Below are 23,340 nucleotides of genomic sequence, written 5' to 3'. Positions count from 1 at the left end.
TGGGACTTAACTTCTGAGGTCACCATCCCCTAGAACGTAGAACCTAACTAATCTAAGGACATCACGCACATCCATGCGGCAAGCATGATTCGAGCCTACGATCGTAGCGGTCGCGCGGTTCTAGACTGTAGCGCCTAGAACCGCTCGGCCACTTCTGCCGGCGAATTTATCGGTACTTTGCCTCTTTATAGCCAGTACTGAACTATCTGATATCTTTGTTAACAAGTAAGATCAAAATATTCAGCTGTACTGCTCAAAAGTACAAGGGGAACATCAATTTTGACGTTGAACAATATATGAGAACTGGGTATGTTACGAAATTATACTTCTAGCTTTCCCAAATTAAGTTTAAGAAAAAAGCATCATGATATCCTCATTTATTTACATAACAAGAACTTAAAATTCCGACAGGTATTGAAAACGGAACGCAAACAACGGATGACAGCTGGAGAAATGTTGAAAGGTATGTGCTAAGGTCTGATCAGGGTAGATTCAGAAAATAAAGTCGATAGATGCCAACCGCAAGGTGGAATGAGTATAATATCTTTGAGTAGGAGGATCTTTGATGGTTAAGAAAGCCGGGCGCGGGCAGTAAAATACAGGGTAGTCGCAGCTAGGTGCCAGAAAGTATCATGGATAAAATTGTCTGTAAATGTTATCATCTCCGGCAACACGATGGAATGTCCATTCTACTTGGATCAAACAGACTGCACTTGAAACGTGCTTCGTTGAATACAACGACTACAGTTAACAAAAATGGTTCAAATGGCTCTGAGCACAATGGGACTTAACTTCTGAGTTCATCAGTTCCCTGGAATTTAGAACTACTTAAATCTAACTAACCTAAGGACACCAGACACATCCATGCGCGAGGCAGGATACGAACGTGCGACCGTAGCCGTCCCGAGGTTCCGGACTGTAGCGCGTAGAACAGCTCGGCCACTCCGGCGGGCTACAGTTACGTCACTAGAGAGCAGGTGGTCACCTGATACAGTAGTGCCTAACATGCACGATAGTTGGCGAATGACTTAACGTTGTTCCATACATTGAAAGAGAAGTTCTCAAGCTGTGCAATAAGACCACAGTTTCTACATGTACCAAAATTGGTCTACCATACAAGGAGTCCTATGATCCCTTTGAGAAATGTAACTGTACTGAGGAATCCTAGTTTAACTAAGGTGCGACGTCAGGAGTTTCGGCATTCACTCTACGTGAGCTGCTCACACTGTTTGAAGACTGCTACTGTAGGTGAAGCTAGAGCCGACGCTCGGAGACTTGGACGTAGCTGTCGTGTTGCCAGGTAGCGGGATTGTGGGCTGACATTGTGTGCGTGGTGTTGGCAGGAGCGGGCCAGAGGATGCGGTTAACCCGTGGGCACCTCCACCCCGGCCGCCACCCCCACACACTGCCGCACCTACATCGACTGCTGCTGCTGCTGCTGCTGCTCATGCCAGTATTGATGTTCGGGATGTCGCTTGTGGCTGCAGCACAGCCCCTCGACCGTCCACACATCGTGTTCATCCTCGCCGACGACCTGGTGTGTAGCATTTTAACATGTCACCTATCACTTTAGTATACCCAGCAGAACCTCTTGTACTTAATTTATTCAATTGTATTGTCATTAGAGAGGTAATGATAACTACGTCTCTCTAGATCCCTTTTTTCCTGACAATTATGGACCACCAAATTTTTTTTATGTCTTACGAGTATTTGTTTCATTCGTTTTGTTTGCTATTTCTTTTGTTTCAAGTCAAAGCCATATTCGACAGCAGAGGTAAATTACGTCATTTCAAAGAGAAATCATTAACTCATGCACACGTATGAAGACAGGGAGAGAAGATGCTTTCGTACTTTCTATATATTTTTTTATTTTGCACGTCTAATTCCGTAGGCTGAAATTGAGGAACAAATCTCCAAGTTCATGGAACGTGTCACTACATGAAATTACATCATAAAAACAATAACAGGTAAAGTAAAATGCTTATGAAGTCAAAAAAAGACAAGCCATAAATTTATCTAAACGAAATCAGCAATATAGCACAGGACTCTATTTAATTTCTTAAGCAAATTCTCGACAGAAGGAGTGATTCATTAGAAAACCCTTCAATTTCGATTTGAAAGAGTATGGATTACCACAAAGATTTTTTTTCACTTTTAGGGTAGCTTATTGAAAATGGTTGCACCAGTATACTGCCAACCTTTCTCCACAAGAGATAAGGAAGTGCGATGCAAATGCAGACTGGATTTTTGCGTACTATTAATTGAGTGAAAGCTGCTAATTCTTGGGAATAAGCTGTTATCATTATCAAAAAAAGATAGTATATAGAAGTGTATGTATATTGAGAGACCGATGTCAGAGTATCCAGACTAATGACCATAAGTCGACAAGAGGTTGGCGAACTTATACCACGTATTGCCCGAACCGTTCGTTTCTGATCCAAAAGCACCGTTGAGAACGCAAAGATTTATCCCAAACTATAATGCCATACGTCATGAGCGAATGAAAATAAGCAAAGTAGACTACTTTTCGAGTTGAAAGATCACTTACTTCAGATGCCATTCGAATAGTAAAACTACTGGCAGCATTAAGTCTTTGAACGAGATCGTAAACGTGGCCTTTCCACGACAGCTTACAACCTATCTGAACACCTAGAAATTTCCACTCTTCAGCTTCACTAATCATATGCTAATTCTGTGAAATTAAAACGTCTTGCTTTGTTGAACAGTGTGTTAGAAACTGCGAAAACGCGTAAGGTGATTTAGCGTTAGTTTATTTTTCTACAAGCAGTGAACTGAAGTCGTGAACTGCACTATTTGAAACAGTGCCAAAGTTCCACACAACATTCTTTAGATCAAGCTAGTGTAAACATCAAACAGAAATAGTTTACAATGCCTTGTTATACTAGTCGGTATATCATGTATATAAATTAGGAACAGGAGTGGGGCGACCACTGATCCCTCGGACTCCTTCCATTTAACCGTGTTCCACTCAGACCCCACATCATAGCCATTATCAACACTGTGGAGAACGACCTTTTGCTTTCTGTTGTTAAGGCAATAGGTGAACCAATTGTGAGCTACGCCCTTTATTCCATAATGGTCCAGCTTCTGGAGCAATATCTTGTGACCAACACAATCAAACGCCTTAGTTAAATTGGAGAAGATGCCTAGAGGTTGAAACCTTTCCTTTAATCCATACAATGCCTCACAGAGAAAAGATAATATATACACCAGTTTCAGTTGTTAAACCTCTACTAAAACTGACCTGTACATTTAATTATCCTTACGTACACAGCCTCTTCAGTAAGTTAAACAAACACTAATGGCACAAAAACAGGTCTAAAACTGCCTACATTACCAATGTTTCCGTTTTTAAAGAGCTGCTTTACTACTGAGTATTTCAATAGTTCAGGAATCGGACCATTCTTAAAGGAATAATTACAAATGTGCTAAGTACAGGGGTAACATGTGCAGCACGGCAATATTACAGTAGTTATTCCGTCACATCCACGAGAGTCCTTAGTCTTCAGTCTTATTGACTCAGTCTCCTCCTCCTCAGTATAAAATAGGAGTATTTCATATAATCAGTCTCGGAAAGTATTTTTCAAGAGAGTGACATCATTCTCAGTGGGAACTAAGTTTTAGTTTAATTCACCAGCAATGCTCAGAAAGTGACTGATACACTTGACATTATCGAAACAGTAAAGCGGCGCAATTTTCGTGATCTGTACGGACTTGCTTGTCCTAAGAAAAACCAGTACCAAGTTTTACCAATTACGATCTGACGTGAATGAAGTGTTCTCCGGGTTTTCCACTAGTGGAAATTCGCGAGCTGTAGCTCGTGCAGCAGTCGTTGGACGCAGACCAATGAGTGGAGATGGTAAGGTCAATCGTAGGAGCAGCTTCCAACAACTCCAGTTTTAGATATCAGTCTGCCCTGATGTAGAAATAGTCTAGTGCTTATTGCGATATGTCTGCTGTCATTTGTCTCTGGTTACTATTAGCTCTACCTGCCCCAAATATTCACTTCAAACAGTTGCAGTAGCACGATCTGATAACACCAAATGTTGTTGGTTTTCTTCATTCAGAATGATTTGATGCAAATCTCTACGGAATTAGACCTTGTGAAAACCTCACTATCTTTGCATAAACTCTTCAAATAACATCCACCTGAACCTGGTAACTAAATGTACCACGTTAGGTGGCGTAGTGGTTAGCGCACTGGACTAACATTCAATGCATGGCGGTTCTGGTTCTCGTAATAACTCTAGATCCCTCCAAGCCAGAGCGCAAATGATTCCTTGAAAAAGGGCGCGGACGACTGTGTTCGCTATCCTTTCGTAATCCGATTTCCCCTCTAACGTAACAACGATGGAATGTTGAACTCTAACTCTTCTTCCCTTTTGAATATAGTCTACATTGCTCTAAAGATGCGTTCTTCTAAAAAATCTGTTTCACTTGAAAGCTTGCCTTCTCCTTTCTAGTATCAGAGCTCTCATCTCTGTTCCATCTGCTGTGTGTTTAACATTGGTACCCAGACACATGAAATTTTACGACCATCGGTCCACTCTCCAGTTGCTTGAATATAATTTTGCTTTTCCGTTGCGGGCAGTCGTCCATCTCATTCCTTCCCTAACAATCCGAAACTATTCGTTTCCCGAAAGCGCTAAGCGTGACAGGAAATGGTGTTCGCATGAAGCCAGGTGTATCAGGGTTATAGAAAGAAGACAAGGAGAAAACCAGTGACTTATAGACTGGTTGTTAAAGTTAGTCGTATGGACCTCAACCGTAGACTGGTGTGATGAAGCTCTCAAGGTTATTCCTCTGACCATAATAGCAGCAACCTACATCCATCTAAACCTGCTTACTGTAGTCAAACCTTGACTCCATCTATAGTTTTAACCCCTTTTAGTGTGTTTGTGCCACAAAGATGCTTCACTGTGGACTTGATTCAGCACCTCTTCACAGGTTGTCCTGTCTATCGATCTCATCTTCAGCATTGTTCTGTAACTCAAGATTTCAAAAGTTTCAGTACTTGTCCTCTGTAACCTGTTTATAGGGAACACTTCGCTCCCGCATAAGGCTGGTCTCAAGACATTTTCAGGAGATAGGTATGTAGAAGATTAGTTTGGGCAAACTTACTATATTTGATATCTTCAAATCCTACCGTCAGCTGTTAGCACAGACAGAGCAAGCAACATTTTTTTATACAAAATGTATTCTACAACCAATACTTATTGTGTACCTCATATACGGTTATATCATTAGTTGCATGGTGCGACACGAATGCGTCTGTTCCAGAGAGTTCCTGAGTTCCTGTGTACCCAGTTCTAGATGACAGTGTACCACATACAGAGGCACTACATTAATGTAGGTTAAGAATCTGAAGAGGACTGTCAAACTTTACCGAAATTGTATATATATCACGTGACCTGTACTAAATAAAGCTTCCCCAACCAGGAGACTATATCTTTCATAATAAGAAATCGCCCTCTTGTTGTCGACGTCAGGTAAGCATAATTTTCAGGAAAGTAAAACTTTGGAAATTTGAGGTAAGGACTATGGGACCAAACTGCTGCGGTCATCAGTCCCTAGACTTACACACTTCTTAACCTAGCTTAAACTAACTCAAGCTTAGGACATCACACACAACCATGCCCGAGGGAGGATTCTAACCGTGACGCGCGAACCGTGCAATGCGCCCTAGACCGCACGGCTTCCCCGCGCGGCTTGTAGGAAAGTTTTCTATAACGTACACATATACTGCGCAAAAAAGTATCATATTTTCGAGACCCCATTGCGCCACATAAGTTTGAAATTCTTCTCAAAAGCACCTACAACCGTCCTCCATAACAGTGCAAAAGCGGGGCGCCCTGCTATGTGAACCTATGGCTCGGCGACACTTCAAACAGCAAGGTGTCGACACATGAAAGAGAGCTCAGAAGCTCATGTGAGGTGTAACGTTGGTTCATGGTATAACATTTTGACGAGCGCTACACTCCCCTCCTACTCTTACCCACATTTCACTCCTTTGTCGCCTCTGCGACGGATGTCAGATCCAGGACACCAAGCGTTGAAATCACGCGATTTTCTTACTGGTGGCAGAGGGAAACAATTCAAACACACCGCCACTTGCAATGGACACGAGAAACCCTTAGGAGGTGGCATAAAGAGCGACAATGCAACCACCGCCTCCATTGGAGCGCGATTCGCACACATTACGCGGACAAAACAACAGTTCACAGTGCGATCATCAGCAACAGGACAATGTTCTTGATAACGTTCGGCACTCCTGACGGCCTCTGACGATTCAGCCTTACTGTAAGGACGCCCTAGGTCCGCAACTACGTTGAACATGATCTGACCCCTTGCAGTGCAGCGCGATCCAGTTTATGTTACGAAATACAGGGTGATCAACTAGAGGGCGTACGTAACCATTCGACTAAATCTGAACGTGATCCGAAACAGCAAATAGTGATCGTGATTTTGCAGACAACTTGCTTTGAACACTCCTGTGGGACGTTCATGGGAGGGTTCAGCACTGAGATGCGAGAATAAAATGACAGGGTCCCTCTAAGATCCTCAGTGCCATGAACACTTGAAAGTCATAAACATCGACACTCATTTAGCTGTGGTGCGTCGTGGCTGCTCTGAGTAGGCCTCCAATGGATGATGTTGCAGGGCGCCACGCTTTTACACAATTACAGACGAAGGTAGATGGCTAAAAGACATATTTCAAAAGTATGCTTCGCAAAGGTAGATAATTATGGAGCTTTGAAGAAGACACACCTTTTTTGCCAGTGTATTTCTCTCTTTCGAATAGATTTCCTAGCTATTCCGAATCCGCATTTCATTCCCTCTCCTGCTATCATAAGTTATTCTGCTCCCCATATAGCAAAATCCGTCTATTACCTTTAGCATCTCACTTGCTGATTTAGTTTGTATGCCATCACGTCTTTTAAATCGACTACACTCCACTACAGCTGTCTTTCTTTTGATGGTGTTCCTTTCAAGAAACTATCAATTCCTTTCATCAGCTTTTCCAATTTCTTTGCCAGCTCAAGCAAAATTAAAATTTCGATGTCAAACATTAACGATTTTTGTTTTATTCCTGGACTTTAATTCATTTTCAAAATTTCTCTTTGGTTTCTTTAATAATTTCCTCGATGTACAGATTGAATAGTAGGCAGGAAGCGACTGCAGCACTGTCTCACTCCCTTCTCAGTTAGGGTTAGCTGGATATGAAAGCTGCGTCAGGGAAATGAGGATCTTGATAGTGAAGTAGAATGTGGACTACAATTTCAGGAAAGGCAGGTGCATCTCTTAGAGACAACCTTCCATGGTGACAATATTTGTGCGTCCATGGCGACAACGAAGTGAATGTACTTTCCATTTGCAAGTAGACTAACATTTTATATGACGAGAGTATCAAAAACTGTTCGTACTCTAGGGTAGGAGTTTAATCAGTAAAATACCAGCATGGAAGCTACCAAAAAACATCCAGCCATTCCATTTCCTATTCTAATCGTTAATGGAGCGAGGGAAAATGACTTTCTGTACACTTCTCTATCATCCCTCATTTCTCTTATACTGCCTCTCCTAACGCAAGATGTGTGTTTCAGGCAGTGTAATTATTCTGCAGTCAGTCACAAACGCCGGTTCTCTAAACTTTCACAAGAGTGCTTCGCGAAAAAATGGTTTCTTCCGTCCTGTCAACTTAAATTAACGTATCTAAAACAATTCTCATTTATTCTTAAGATACAGCAGTAGATTTTAAATCGTGAATTACATGACACGTTTCGATCTCTCTGCATCATCTTCTGATCTAAGTATTTGCGTCAGTAACCCCTATTGTCTGTGTAAGAGAGAGAGTACAGAATTGCAGCAATAATCAGTGCAACTGCCTACGTTCCACGTGGCAGCAACAACAACACATGATTGAGTTTATTTTACTGATCGATGTAACTGCGTGATGGCAGACCACCCCGATACACCTTGGTTATAACGACGTCGTGAAGGAAAGTATGAGAAAAGGGATGCCACGCTGGTGTCATTGTTGATTGTGATAGCTTCCTTACTCTGGTGGCAAGTGTAATGCACAGAAAGAATTAACAGTGCATTAATAACAAGAAAAAGGAAAATAAATTAATCCTATAAAACTGTGTCAAAGTAATTGTACGTTTAAAACACCATCACATAATTCATTTCAATGTATTGTGCAACAAGGAAGCTCACTATAAAGCTATCCCAGATTCGACAGCAGAACAAGTAAGTCTATGGGAGCGACAGTCATCTGATTTTCAGAAACGCACTGTGGCTCAAGGTGAGGGCTCAGTCTAGGTGTACATCGGGTTAGTAAAGAGAAAAGGAAAGAAGGTAACACTTTCTAGACATACGAATATATTGCAGTACCACCAGCAGAAGGAAATGTTATAACGGCTGAAGAACTCTTAATGGATGGGAAGGGAAAGCAGAGAGAGAGAGTTACTACGAACAATTCGGTGAAAGGGATACTATCAGCAGAGCAGACAGCAAATCACTGGCCACGACGACAGTTCAGGTATACTTGCAAACGTCACAGGCAATGGAGGAACAGATAGAAAACGTTTTTGAGGACGTTGGAGGCGTAATACAGCGTGTACAAGGAGATGATAACTATGTGGAATGGTCTGAGATAGCGAAGTACTACAGAACGATTTGGAGCACTTGAAGTAATCTATGCTTGTATATATAAAGCTACACTACAGACCAATATCTTCAGAAATGTATCACGTAAATTTGTATTTTGCATTAACATACTTGTCATTTTGAGAAAAAGCTCTCCATACTAATACCACTTTGTATTCTATATTTCATCTATTTGGGCCACCATCAGTTAATTTTCTGTGCAAATAGCAAAACAAAACAATCACTTTTAGCTTCTCTTTTTCTAATGTAATTCTCTCATGAGCATTGGGCAACCGCACAATTCGAACAAAAATACATAGAAAGAAGACAACTGCAAATGAATATTGGTTAACACAAAAAATTATACAACTTATCGACGAAGAAATAAGGTAGAAAAATAGACAGGAAATGACAGGAATACAGCAACGTAAGTCACTTAGGAACGTTCGGGGAATCCAAGAGTAAACACAACCCGGAAGATCGGAAGGGCAAAAAAGAGCGAGAACAATTTGTTAATGCCCCCGAGTTGCTGATAATTTAAGGAGGATAGGAAAGGAAATTGGGGATAGGAATAGAAGAGCATGAACGAACTAGAAATGATGAGGAGTGTCAGAAATTGGATCAGCGATAAACTTAGCATCTAAATAGGGGACCAAGAACTACAACAAGTGAAGAAAAAACAAAACATTACATGAAAGGAGACACGCAAAGAATGCTACATCACGTAAAGCGGGCATTTCATTTCCGGCAGTAAGAACACTACCAGTATCAAACATCAGACTTAAATTTGCGGAAGAAATTTCTGAGAATGTAGGACCGGAGCACAGCATTGTATAGAAGTGAATCATGGGGTGTGCAAGCCACGCACCTTTTCACATGTGGTGCTACAGAAGTACGCAGAAAATTAGATGGCCTGATAAGAGGAGAAATGCTGAAGTCTTTCGCAGAATCAGGGAGGAAAGGAAATTATGTGAAACATTGGCATGAAGGAGATATAGGATGATATCTCATCCATTACGACATCAAGAAATAACCTCTACGAGGGAAAAATGTACTACAAAGCTACTTACTGAGGACGCTGGATGCAAGTGCTACTCTGAGAAAAGGAGTTTGCCACTGGGAGAAACTTGTAGCGACCCACTTCAGATTAGCCTAAAGAATGATGCAAAAAGAAGCTCAGTACGGATAAATCGGCATTAGCTGATCGTCACTGAGACCAGAGAACTAAAGAAATAGTTTATCCGATACTATAGTCCATTCAAGAGCCAATCATTACAACGCCAACAAACACAGAGAGAGTATATGAATTCAGAAACACAAAAACAACTTTATCAGAAAGTAAAGACTGAAATTAAACAAGTTGTCAACTTACGTGCTTGATACACTGAAGTGACAAAAGTCATGGGATTCATCCTTGTATCGCGTCGGGCGTCCTTTTGGCCAGCACATTGCAGAAAATCGACGTGGCATGGACTCAAGTCTTGGAAGACTCCAGCAGAAATACGGATCCATGTTGCCTCCATATCCGTTCATAATTACGAAAATGTTACCAGTGGATTATACTGTGCACGAACCAACCTCTCGATGATGTCCCATAAACGTTGAATGGGATTCACGTCGGGCAATCTGTGTTGACAAATCATTCCCTTAAACCTGTCCAGAATACTTGTATTCCTCAAAGCGATTGCCAACAATTGTGCTCCCATGACATGGCGCACTGTCATCCATAAGCATTCCATCTTTATACGGTAATATCAAGTGCATGAACGGCTGCAAATGGTCTCCGCGTTGCTGAACATAACCATATCCGGTTAATGATTGGTTCAGCCGGACGAGAGGGTCCACTCCATTCCATCCAAACACAGCTCACACCATTATGGAGCCAACAAGAATTTGCACTGTGCCTCATTGACAACTCGGGTCCAAGGTTTTGTGGGGTCTGCGTCACACCCGAATCCTACGATCAGCTCTTATCAACTGAAATTGAAACTCATCTGACTAAGCTACGGTTTTGCAATCGTATAATGTCCAACCAATATGGTCACAAGCCCAGAAGAGCCGCTGCAGGCAATGTTGCGCCGTTAGCCAAGGCACTCGCGTCGGTCGTCTGCTGTCACAACCAATTAAGGCCAAAATTCATTGTACTGTCCTAATAGATACGTTCGTCTAATGTCCCACACTGACTACTGCGGTTATTTCACGCAGTGTTGCTTGTCTGTTAGCACCAGCTTCGGAAAATCACTTAAATTGCCAACAGTGTATCTGATTAGTCATGATGACTGAGTAAGATAGTAGAAGGATAATGTCCGTTTGAGAACAGTTTGCATTTTTACCAAATTTATTGAAGATGACAACTCTCCCTGGGCTGTCCCCACCTCCTCTGTGTGGAAGGTAGATGTGGCGACGTTACATTCTTAACTTCTAGACCTCCACGCCCTCCCCAACTGCTCCACCTCCCCTCCCCTCACCCACTTGAGCAATGTTGGGGGAAAGACTCATTCTATACTGAGCTGATGGTGAGGAACGGTGGTAGGTACCGTCTTTACTTATTTAGTTTTGCTGCTGGATTCTCCTCCATCTGCCTCCATACTCTGTCACTCCCACACCTCCGCTAGGCCACAATATCACTCGAAATTTGCCGAAAACTGTCCTGTAGCTGCTGCCAGAAGAACTGCCCCTACAGATTTGCAAGTTTGTAGTTGCTTGAGAAATTGTACACTGATACACGCGATGAAGAGACAGCACAGCAAGCTATTACTGAAATGTGGGTGGAGTTGCTTCCTAAAGATTCACAAGGGAGTAGCAACTGAGGAATTTGTACAGAGATACATTGTAAGAAGGGATATGGCAGCAAACTATCACTGAGGTGTAGGAAGTCAACACACACTATAACAACTGATGCAACATGCTTCACTATTCGAATTACACATCAAAATTGTGTTGAAACACCACCACTCATAAAAGATGTATCATAAAGCAAAACACACACAGCGCACTGAGGACAATCACCGTATAACACAACTACCACAGAAACCAACCCCGAAAGATCTCGCCAGCAGAGATTGGTAGCAGCTGTATGTATGTTCACCTACATTTGTGAATACAGACTAAGCAGCTTAGAACCAGTCTTACCTTCCCTCCTGCCTCCCCTTCCCCTTACCTCTCCTTCCACCTCCACCCAATCAAAAGGGATAATTGTTTTCCAGGACTGTTCTAACCTGTGTCTAATGGTACATGAAGAGATTTATTTACTGTCAGTGATATACTGTTTCTAATGTGCAGAAATTAGTCACAGGTGGACAAGATACTCAACAACAGGACGCTTCCTGCAAATTTTCTCAGAAACACTGGCCCCCAGGAACAATGGCGAATTACCTGACTATCCACTATGGATGACGAACTGGTCAACAGCAGAACGATTTCAAACGTTGTGGGTGTTCTGACTCTGTCTGAAAATGGTCCTCAGCTAAGGAAAGTCAGTCTCATGTAGGATAAGCATTGAAATAATGATGTGCATCAGGTCTTTGTACTAATCAACTGATCCACCCACTCTGCCCTCAACTGGTGGAAAGCAGTGTCCACACTCGCTAGCCCCCGTCAGTGCATCCAGTTATAAACTGCCATCGCTTGCGTCTGCGCTACTTCTTCAAGTAAACTGTCATCAGAATAACAGCTTTTTGTGTGTTATTGTATACTGTGGAAGGATGAGATTCCTGCTGTACAGACAATGGAGAAATAGACTCCAAAAAATTTAGAATGAAATGTCCACTCTGCAGGGGTGTGTGCGCTGGCATGAAACTTCCTGACTAAAACTGTGCACCTGACCGAGACTCGAATTCAGGAAATTTGCAAATTGTGGGCAAGTGCTCTACCAACTGCGCTATCCAAGCGCTCTTCACGACTGGTCCTCCCTACTTTAGATCCGTCAGTACCTGTTCTCCTTTCACAGGAGAACGTCTGTGCAGTTCATAAGAGTGAACATTTCATTCAGGGAACATCGCCCAGGCTGTGGCTAAATCATGTTTCCACAACATCCTTTCTTCCAGAACTGCTAATTCACAGGTTTTTCAGAAGAGCGTCTGTGCGGTTTGGAATGCAGGAGGGAGATACTGGCAAAAGTCGGGCTATGAGGACGAATCGTTAATCGTGCTTGGGTTTCTCAATCGGTAGAACACTTGCCTGCGAAAAGCAAAGGTTATGAGTTCGTGTCTCGGTCCGGAACACAGTCTTAATCTAGGTGGAGGAATTGTACACAGGTCACTTGCTCCTCGTGGAGTAACAAATCGCATGTTTGGCCAAACTATTGCCATTCTTGACAGCTCATCCGCTGTAATGTCAACTCATTTATTTGAGAAAAGTGACTGAATAAAAAGGACCACTTATTTGCTGCATAAAGTATTATAGGCATGTATTTTACATTTTTAATTATTAAGCTTGCTACAGTGAATATTGTACCGACAGGCCTCAACTCACATCGTGTAAAGACTGAACTCTTACATTTTTAAAACAATTACTGTGACAGTGCAGATAATGGACATGGTACAAAAAATAATGAAATCTACAACTAATTAACTGTAAACTCACTACCGTGGTATGAACTTATGCTTAGTACAATGAATATTAAACCAAGAACATTAGATTTAGCCTTGAATATAATACAAAATAAGCACTGAGCACCATCCAACAGTCCTTAAGCATACATTCAGGTAGAAAATTACGCACACTATGGTGAGCAGATAACTTCGTCGATTATATTACTCTAGTAGGACCAAACAACATGATAAGCAATATTGAGCGAACATTCCTGAGCAGATGGACGTGTTTTTCTTGTGAGTCGCACCAGTGTGTCTTAGAAGGAGAGACATGTAATCCTCTTGTACACGAGCAGCTGTTAGGAAAAAACACAACTGCAACCGTGGTTATACATGAAGACGAAACACTGTAATAACAACAGATAAGTTAAGGGAAGAAAACCTCCCTCTAGAACAGTGAATGTGTCTTCACCTCGATGTGTGGATACAGACTAAGCAGCTTAGAACAAGTCTTAACGTTTTCAGTTGGTGAGAGATCTGGAGAATGTGCTGGCCAGGACAGCAGTCGAACATTTTCTGTATCCAGGAAGGCCAGTACAGGACCTGCAACATGCGGTCGTGCATTATCATGCTGAAATGGAGGGTTTCGCAGGGATCGAATGAAGGATAGAGCCACGGGTCGTAGCACATCTGAAATGTAACGTTCACTGTTCAAAGTGCCGTCAAAGCGAACAAGAGGTGACGGAGACGTGTAACCAAAGGCACCCCATACCATCACGCCGGGTGATACGCCAATATGGCGATGTCGCATACAAACTTCCAATATTCGTTCACCGCGATTTCGCCAAACATGAATGCGACCTTCATGATGCTGTAAACAGAACTTGGAGTCATCCGTAACAATGACGTTTTGCCAATCGTTCACCCAGGTTCGTCGTTGAGTACACCATCGCAGGCGCTCCTTTCTGTGATGCAGCGGCTGGCCGGTGTGGTCCAGAGGTTATAGGCGCTTCAGTCTGGAACCGCGCAACAGCTACGGTCGAAGGTTCGAATCCTGCCTCGGGCGTGGATGTGTGTGACGTCCTTAGGTTAGTTAGGTTTAAGTAGTTCTACGTTCTAGGGGACTGATGACCTCAGATGTTAAGTCCCATAGTGCTCAGAGCCATTTCAACCATTTTTTGTGATGCAGGGTCAAGGGCAACCGCATCCATGGTCTCCGAGGTGATAGTCTACGCTGCTGCAATGGTTGCTGTCTCGCAAGTCCCCATCTGTTGACTCAGGGATCGAGACGTGGCTGCACGATTCGTTACTGCCATGCGGGTAATATGCACGTCATCTCGACTGCTAGTGATACGAGGCCGTTGGGATCCAGCACCGCGTTCCGTATTACCCTCGTGAACCCACCGAGTCCATGTTCTGCTAACAGTCATTGAATCTCGACCAACGCGAGCAGCAATGTTGCGATACGATAAACTGCAATCGCGATAGGCTACAATCGGACCTTTATGAAATTCGGAAACGTGATGTTACGCATTTCTCCCTCTTAGACGAGGCATCACAACAACGTTTCACGAGGCAACGCCAGTCAACTGCTGTTTGTGTATGCGAAATCGGTTGGAAACTTTCCTCATGTCAGCACGTCTGTAGCGTCTGTAGCACGTCATCTTCGTGGTGTAGCAACTTTAATTGCCAGTAGTGTATTAACCTATCACACAACTCTTGTACATATAAATTGCCTATAAAATCGATAAAATACCATAAACGAATGTGAAACTGGGCGCGGATATCTTAGAAGAGAACAGAAACATGCGGTCATACAAGTCACAATTTGTACAATCTTATTACAGTTAGCGAGATAACAGTATCAGGTTTTTCTCACTCATCCATATGTTATTGATGACACAGTCCGTCCTTCAATCTATGCTCTGCTTTCTTTAACTGAGTTTTATGTCTGTTGTGCTCTGTAGAAGTAAAATAAAAAAAAAAAACATGTTAGATGCAAAAAGTTTTGTTCAAGTGAAAACAATATGGTTTAGTATTTAAGTAAGACATAAAGACATTTCTGTTTCTGATATTAAATCCCTGGATACAGTATAGGTTTCTACTACTCTACAATGGATAATCCTCTTTTCCCAAAATGGGGATTGCAAATTATTGTCAAATAACGTTTTTAGAAAGAAGCAAAAATATTAATCAGTCAATAAAAAATGGATAAACATAGTGGACCACGACATATTCTATGTTTGCAAATGTGGTCACCAGGTAGAAACCACTTTCTGCAGGTTACCGCTCAGTATTAATCGCTGGACCCCTAGACTGACCTGGCGGCAATATTCTAGGTGACTCAATGCCACGCTTAGGACGCACATGTACTCCTCTGTTTCAGGGCTGGAATGATGTCGGCTTCCATGGGTCTGACGAGATTCCGACACCCAACATCGACGCTCTCGCGTACCACGGGGTAATCCTCAACAGCCACTACGTGCAACCACTGTGCACTCCGTCCAGGGCCGCTCTGCTCACCGGAAAGTACCCCGTGCACACCGGTGAGTCTGTTACAGTGGTACTGTACAGTCATGATAAATGTACAAAAAGGAACTGGATTGTAATAGTACGGTATCAAGAACTAGGTAACGCCATGATGAACACCTGAGACTACATAGCTGTTTGTTGTAAATGAGGCAGTCATTGCAGTGAAATGTTGCTTCCCCATCAAATGGAAAGTAAGACCATCGGCTTACATCTCCGATTAGACTTTTATTAACTATTCGCAGTCGTAGAATTATGATGTATGGTGATGAAGTTTACAGGTGTGGGCGAGAGAGAACTTGAGCCAATTTACATCAGGAAGACCATCTTAATGCAGATTTCTCCTTCTGCAGTGTTGCTTCGTAACATGCACAATGACGATACGGTATAGACAAGAAAACAATCAGTTTTACTCTTTTCGTGAAGGTACCAACTTCGACATGAATCAAAAGATTGCCTAGCTTTGACTGTTCAGCTTACAGAATTTGTCATTATCAGTAATATGAGTCTCACAATAAGCTAGAGTCTCCTCACCCATGTTTAGTACTGTCATACAACCGTCTTCAGTTGCTTCGGTGTTTTTGCCTTGTCTTATCTCTTGAACTGCAGTAATGCACTTAACAGATGCATCATCAACCCATTCGCCTCCTTACATTTCTCGCCGATATTCATTTCCTTTTCGTTACAGTCGCAATGAAACCTTCTTATGCTGCCCGCTCCCTCATTATTTTTCTAACACGTAAGACAACACGGTTTACTGAACGGTCCTCAGATTTTGCGTTGTTTCGGAATTTAAGTTCGCGTCTCTCTATCGCATATCAAGTTTGTAATTCGCAAGTAACGTCTGCTTCTCACAACATAAGAAATAAACCCTGAAAAATTCCATTTACCATGCACTTAAACTGAGCGAATTTAACCTGTGTTTCGTTCAGCATGTGAAGTACTAATTGCGACAAAGTGGTACAGGGTGAGAAAAATAAAACTGGTCCAATGAATGTCTCATGTTCCTTAAGATAAGCAAGTCAACTTACACACTCCATGTCGGGTCACAGCCTTCTCTAGGCGCTACAGCCTGGTTGTGAAGGACTGAAGTTGGGGTACCTACGGTAAGGCACATGACGTATTTTCCACTCCAATTTTACTCCGTCCATCCTGTGCAACTGGTCAAACGCACATGCGAGGTTCAAACTGGTTGCCTACATAACTGCAGCTTCTTTTGTATTTCCCCTATGATACTTGCTCATCGACTGAGTACTGCGATCGCAAGATAAAGTCATTTCTCTGCGCCGTTTGGAGACATTGCTTAGCGTACCCTGTCACTATGTCATTATGCCTTGACTGGCATTCTCTTTTCCGTGTAATGTTGTTAGCAATACTATATTATCAAAGTAACTTATTAGCTGCAAGCAAACATAACAATAAAATTCTTCCTTCAAGTCCTAATCGTAATTAGTCACAATCCACTAACGTGTCTTACCGCAGGTCAAACTGACCATAGCCACAGTTCGGTGATAGAAAGAAAACCTCTTAGTGCTTAACGAAGTATCGTGGAAATAATTCAGAACTCAACGTAAAATCTTTACCATTCGTACGGCAGACTGGTCTACAAAAATTTGCAACAGATATAGGAATGTGTGAAACGGCATAGGTTTTAAGAAAAGACACCAACCAGTTAATGCATTTCTTGAAATACAAAACTAAAATTCTGAATCACTGCGGTGAAATCGAAATGTGTCTACGCGTGTGGTTTCTTGGCTAAGAATTATAAGCGAGAGAGAGATGCCTAGAAAACGAATTATTACATAAATAATAAATACGCCATAGACCAGAGAGACTTGGAAAAAGAGAAGTATTGAGGAGACCCTCCACAATATACAGACAATATCGGAAGTATTACTCACCCAAAAGTTAATCTTCTCAGATCAACTCTACGAAAGTTTTGAAAACATACTGATAAAAACAGAATTTCTGTACTTTTGGAAAAGGAAATCAACAATAGCACGGATAACGGAAATAAGAATATACGAGAAAGTATCAACATGAAAGAACTGAGAATAACAGAAGGAAATTAATTTAAGAATGAAAGTATTCAACGGGCATTATTGCTTCTATGAAGATTCTATGTAAACCCTGTCTACCAAAAGTGGCAAGACAACGTCCCGTCACCATCTGTGAAGGAAATCTTCAAAGACATGTATCGCAGTTTAACAGAAGCTAAAACCCCTCCTTGGATATGTTATACGCAGATACGGACGAATGTTTGGTTTTTCAAAGGAGTTCATCCGACCACGGTATGACAGCGTCGTATATTTTAATGAGTGTGACATCTCTGGCAGCGAGCGTTTGCATGTTCGAGGTAAGAAACGAAAAATGATCAGTCCCGGGCGAAAGAAAGGAGCATCTTATATCAGGGCCGGGTTTCACAGATACCATCCTCTTTCACATCATAGTTTCCCAAGAATAAACAATGGTATGACAAAGAGTATTAAAATGATTTGTGTGTCTAGCGTAGCAAAGTGAGTAAACAGTACTAACTATGAACTAATAAAGTTCATACTGGTAGCACTTGTACTACTTAGGTTGTTGCCACTAATAGCAGTAGTAACAATAGTAATAATAAAACCCGTGGAGGCCCGGGAAAAGAATAGGCCTCCGGTATGTTCTGCCAGTCGTGAAAGGCGACTAAAAGAATAAACCACTAATAGGGATAACCTCCCTTTTAGTGTGATTAGTTGGTTCAGGACAGAAATAATGAAGCCTCGGACAAGCGCTGTCATGGTCGGGGACGACGCTTGAACCCTATGCCCGTCCACAATGGTAACGTCACTGCTAGCCACACGGAAAATGATTTATATCCAAATGGAGGTGTTTTGCCGGATATGCTTCCTGCAACCACTCTAGAAGAAAAAAAAAGACGGAGGATGAGATGGTCTGATGAAGTTAACCGACACCTCATGTTCTGCTATTACGAAGCAACAAACTTAGGAACCAACACAAGTGGATACAGATCACAAGACAAACAACATTTATTGCCAGATGCCCAGAATTAAAAATTTTAACGGAACAACGACTAGCTGATCACAGCCGTGTAATAATAAAAAATAACAGGATACCCCAGTCAGGATTAGAAAGCATCAAACACCAAGTACAACAAATACTAGAAGAAAATAGTGTGCAAACAGAAGAAGAACAAAATACAGTAATGAACATCCAAGAGCAAACAATCAAAGAACAACATGCAATCAATTAAACAATCAGAGGAAAACGAAATCTTAAGACAGCCACCAGAACAAGCACAAAGAGAACACGAAGTGACACACATGTTAGATATAGAAGAAAAATTTCAGCTGACATTTATAGAATACAAAGACACAAATACAGACATTTGACCATTCTTGCATAGACCACCAAATAACCCACAAGTTGAAACATCAATAACAACTATCAACACAATCATACACAACAAAATAAATGAAAATACAACTACTGGTTTATATAGGAGCACTCACTATTCTAAATATATACTCTAGGCAGAGATCAGAACCAATCAACACACAGAAGAAACCGACAAAACCAGCATGGCAACACAGGCTACAGATCAGACTAGAAAAACTGAGAAAAATCATCAGACAGATAACACAATTTATAAGAAATGAAATATCAGACAAAAAACGAAAAAGGTTAGGTAAAATCTCACAACAAGAAGCGATAGAGCAATTAGATGAAAAGAAGCAGAAATTACAAGCATTGGCCGAACGACTTAGAAGATACAAAAATGTGAAAATAGAAGGAAACAAAACCAAACATTCAACACAAACCAAAAGAAATTTTACCAGACAATAGATAACAGACACATTAAAATAGACAATCCACCAAACATAACAGTCATGGAACACTTCTGGAGCAACATATGTTCAAACCCGGTACAACATAACAGACATGCACTGTGGATACAAGCAGAAACAGACACATACAAGATGATACCACAAAAGCCTGAAGCGATAATTTAGCAACATGAAGTCGCCCAAGCAATTAATTCTACACACAACTGGAGAGCTCCTGCAGAATATAAAACAGCAAATTTGTGGCTGAAGTAGTTCACCTCAACACATTCACATCTCACTAAATTATTTAACAGTTACATTGCAGACCCATACACAGTCCCTCAAATACTTACACAAGGAATAACTTATCTGAAACCTATAGATCAAGCACACACAGCAAGCTCAGCGAAATATCGTCCCATAACATGCCTACCAACGATATACAAAATATTAACTTCAGTCATTACTAAGAAATGAATGACACATGCTACACAGAACAAAATTATAAATGAATAACAAAAAGGCAGATGCAAAGGAGCACGAGTATGTAAGGAACAACCGATAATAGATTCACAGGTGACATATCAAGCTAAAATTAAACAAAGGTCGCTACACTACGCATACATTGATTACCAAAAAGCTTTTGATAGTGTACCCCACTCATGGTTACTACAGATATTGGAAATATACAAAGTAGATCCTAAATTGATACAGTTTCTAAACACAGTACTGAAAATTGGTAAACCACACTTAATATCCAAACAAATTCAAATAATACCACATCACAGGCATTACAAATTAAGCGTGGCATATACCAAGGAGACTCATTAAGTCCTTTCAGGTTCTGCCTTGCTCTGAACCCACTATCCAACATGCTAAATAATACAAATTATGGATACAATATTACTGGAACATACCCACACAAAATCACACATTTGCTATACATGGATGATCTAAAACTACTGGCAGCAACAAATCAACAACTCAACCAATTACTAAAGATAACACAAGTATTCAGCAATGATATAAATATGGCTTTTGGAACAGACAAATGTAAGAAAAATAGCATAGTCAACGAAAAACACACTAAACAAGATTACTTATTGGATAAGCACAGTGACTGCATAGAAGTGATGAAAAAAACAGATGCCTATAAATATCTAGGATACATGGAAAAAATAGGAATAGATAATACAAATATTAAAGAAGAACTAAAAGGAAAAGAGAGACAAAGACTAACAAAATACTGAAAACAGAATTGACAGCAAGAAACAAGACAAAAGCTGTAAATACTTATGCTATACCAATATTTACCTGTTCGTTTGAAGTGGAGAGATGTAGTAACACAGAACTAGAAGCACTCAATACGCTTACACGATGACAATGCCACAAATATAGAATACATCACATACATTCAGCAACAGAAAAATTCACGTTAAACAGAAAGGAAGGAGGAAGGGGATTTATCGACATAAAAAACCTACATTAAGGACAGGTAGACAATTTAAGAAAATTCTTTATAGAACGAGCAGAAACTAGCAAATACACAAAGCAATCACTCATATAAATACATCGGCTACACCATTGCAATTTCATAACCACTTCTACAACCCTTTAGATCACATAACATAAACAGATACAAAGAAAGTAAATTGGAAAAAGAAAACACTACATGCCAAGCACCCAAATCATCTAACACAGCCACACATCCATCAAGACGCATCCAAAACATGGCTAAGAAAAGGCAATATATACAGTGAGATGGAAGGATTCATGACTGAAATACAGGATCAAACAATAAGCATCAGATATTACAGCAAGGAAATTATTAAAGATCCCAATACGACAACAGATAAATGCAGACTTTGCAAACAACAAATAGAAACAGTAGATCACATCCCAAGCGGATGTACAATACTAGCAAATACAGAATACACCATAAGACATGACAATGTAGCAAAAATAATACGTCAACAACTTGCCATACAACATAAACTAATAAAACAACACGTTCCCTCATACATACCACAAAATGTACTGGAGAATGATGAATACAAATTATACTGGAACAGAACCATTATAACAGATAAAACAACACGACATAACGAACCTGACATCACACTCACCAATAAAAAGAAGAAATTAACACAACTAATCGAAATATCCATACCCAATACAATAAATATACAGAAGAAAACAGGAGAAAAATATGAAAAATACATGCAACTGGCTGAGGAAGTCAAGGACATGTGGCATCATGATATAGTTGACATTATACTGCAGGAGTCATACCACACAATATCCACCAGTACATAAACGCAATACAGCTACATCCAAATGTATATATACAACTACAGAAATATATATAACTACAGAAATCGGTAATTATTGATACATGTTCAATTATCCGAAAGTTCCCAAATGCAATGTAACATATACCGTACAGTTAAAAGGAAGTCACGCTTGATCAAGGTCCTCGTCACTTTCCATTTTTAACCAGACATAGCGTCTGAGAAAGGAAAGAAATAATAATAATAACAAGGGAGAGGGAAGGTTCAAAAATGGCTCTGAGCACTATGGGACTCAATCTCTGTGGTCATTAGTCCTCTATAACTTAGAATTACTTAAACCTAACTAAATTAAGGACGTCAAACACATCCATGCCCGAGGCAGGATTCGAACCTGCGACCGTAACAGTCGCACGGTTCCGGACTGGGCTCCTAGAACCGCGAGACCACCGCGGCCGGCGGAGAGAGAAGGAAATTTAAGAAATTGGTATCAACTGAGGACAGAGGAAGATCTGGTTGGAAAGAATGATGTACAAGAGTAACGAGTGCGTACAGGAACAATTGTAATTATTGTTGTTCTTTATCATTAACCGTCTTCTGAAGATGGAGATGTTACTTAGTTCTCAAATATAATACGGGAGGTTATTTCAGAGTCGGGTTCCTGCTACAAAGAAGTACTTCGAGAAAGTGGCTGAGCTATGGAGAATGATTTTGTTATGATGGAAGTGGGTGTTCATATAGGAGCGTTAAAGTCGACGAAAGATGTAAGGAACATTTCTCTGATAAGAGAGTAGAGAAGACAGAGGCCATGGAAATTTCTGCTCTTGTCTACACCCAGGCAGGATAGCTGTGTGTATCATGGTGCAATATGATCAATGAGTTGAACATAACAGTTATAACAAAGACAGGAGTTCATAACCAGTTCCAGGTGCCGTGGGCTCTCCTGACAAAGATAATCTAGGGTAACATCGCTGTCATCAAAAAAAGTTCTGCATAACCTCGGTTCCGGAACCTGTACAGAAAATTGAATTAGAGATCAACAAAAATATCATTTCCGCCCCTTCTTTTGCTCATGAAAACCACACAATGCATGTTGTACCACTATACAGCGAGACCTTCAGAGATGGTGGTACAGACTGTTGTACACAGCTGTACCTCTAATACGCGGTAGCACGATCTCTTGCACTTATGCATGCATGTATTCGTCGTGACATAATACCCACAAGTTCATTAAGGCACCGTTGGTCCATATTATTCCACCCCTCTACGGCAGTTCGGCGTAGATCTCTCAGTGTGGCTGGTGGGCCACGTCCATAAACAACTCTTTTAAATCCATCCCAGGCATGTTCGATAGGGTTCATGCATGGAGAACATGCTGGCCACCCTAGTCCAACGATGTCGTCATCCTGAAGGAAGTCATTCACAAGGTGTGCACGTCGACACCACGTAATGCCACCCCAAAACAACAGGGAACCTCCACCTTGCTGCACACGCTGAACA

General features: G+C 41.2%; 1 protein-coding gene across 1 annotated transcript in view; it reads left to right on the top strand.

Moving 5' to 3' along the window:
* The window catches only part of LOC126354538 (arylsulfatase B-like), a 336,832-nt gene that overhangs the window by 14,926 nt on the left and 298,566 nt on the right, over positions 1-23,340 (top strand). The window contains exons 2-3 of the mRNA XM_050004269.1: positions 1,344-1,537; positions 15,586-15,745. Of these exons, the coding sequence (XP_049860226.1) occupies positions 1,358-1,537; positions 15,586-15,745 (340 nt within the window). The 5' untranslated portion in view covers positions 1,344-1,357. The remainder of the gene's footprint in view (positions 1-1,343; positions 1,538-15,585; positions 15,746-23,340) is intronic.

The sequence above is a fragment of the Schistocerca gregaria genome, chromosome 3, assembly GCF_023897955.1.
Source record: "Schistocerca gregaria isolate iqSchGreg1 chromosome 3, iqSchGreg1.2, whole genome shotgun sequence".
In the NCBI taxonomy this organism is placed as follows: domain Eukaryota; kingdom Metazoa; phylum Arthropoda; class Insecta; order Orthoptera; family Acrididae; genus Schistocerca; species Schistocerca gregaria.
Note: the sequence above shows the minus strand (reverse complement) of the source record. Positions and strands in the feature narration are given on the sequence as shown.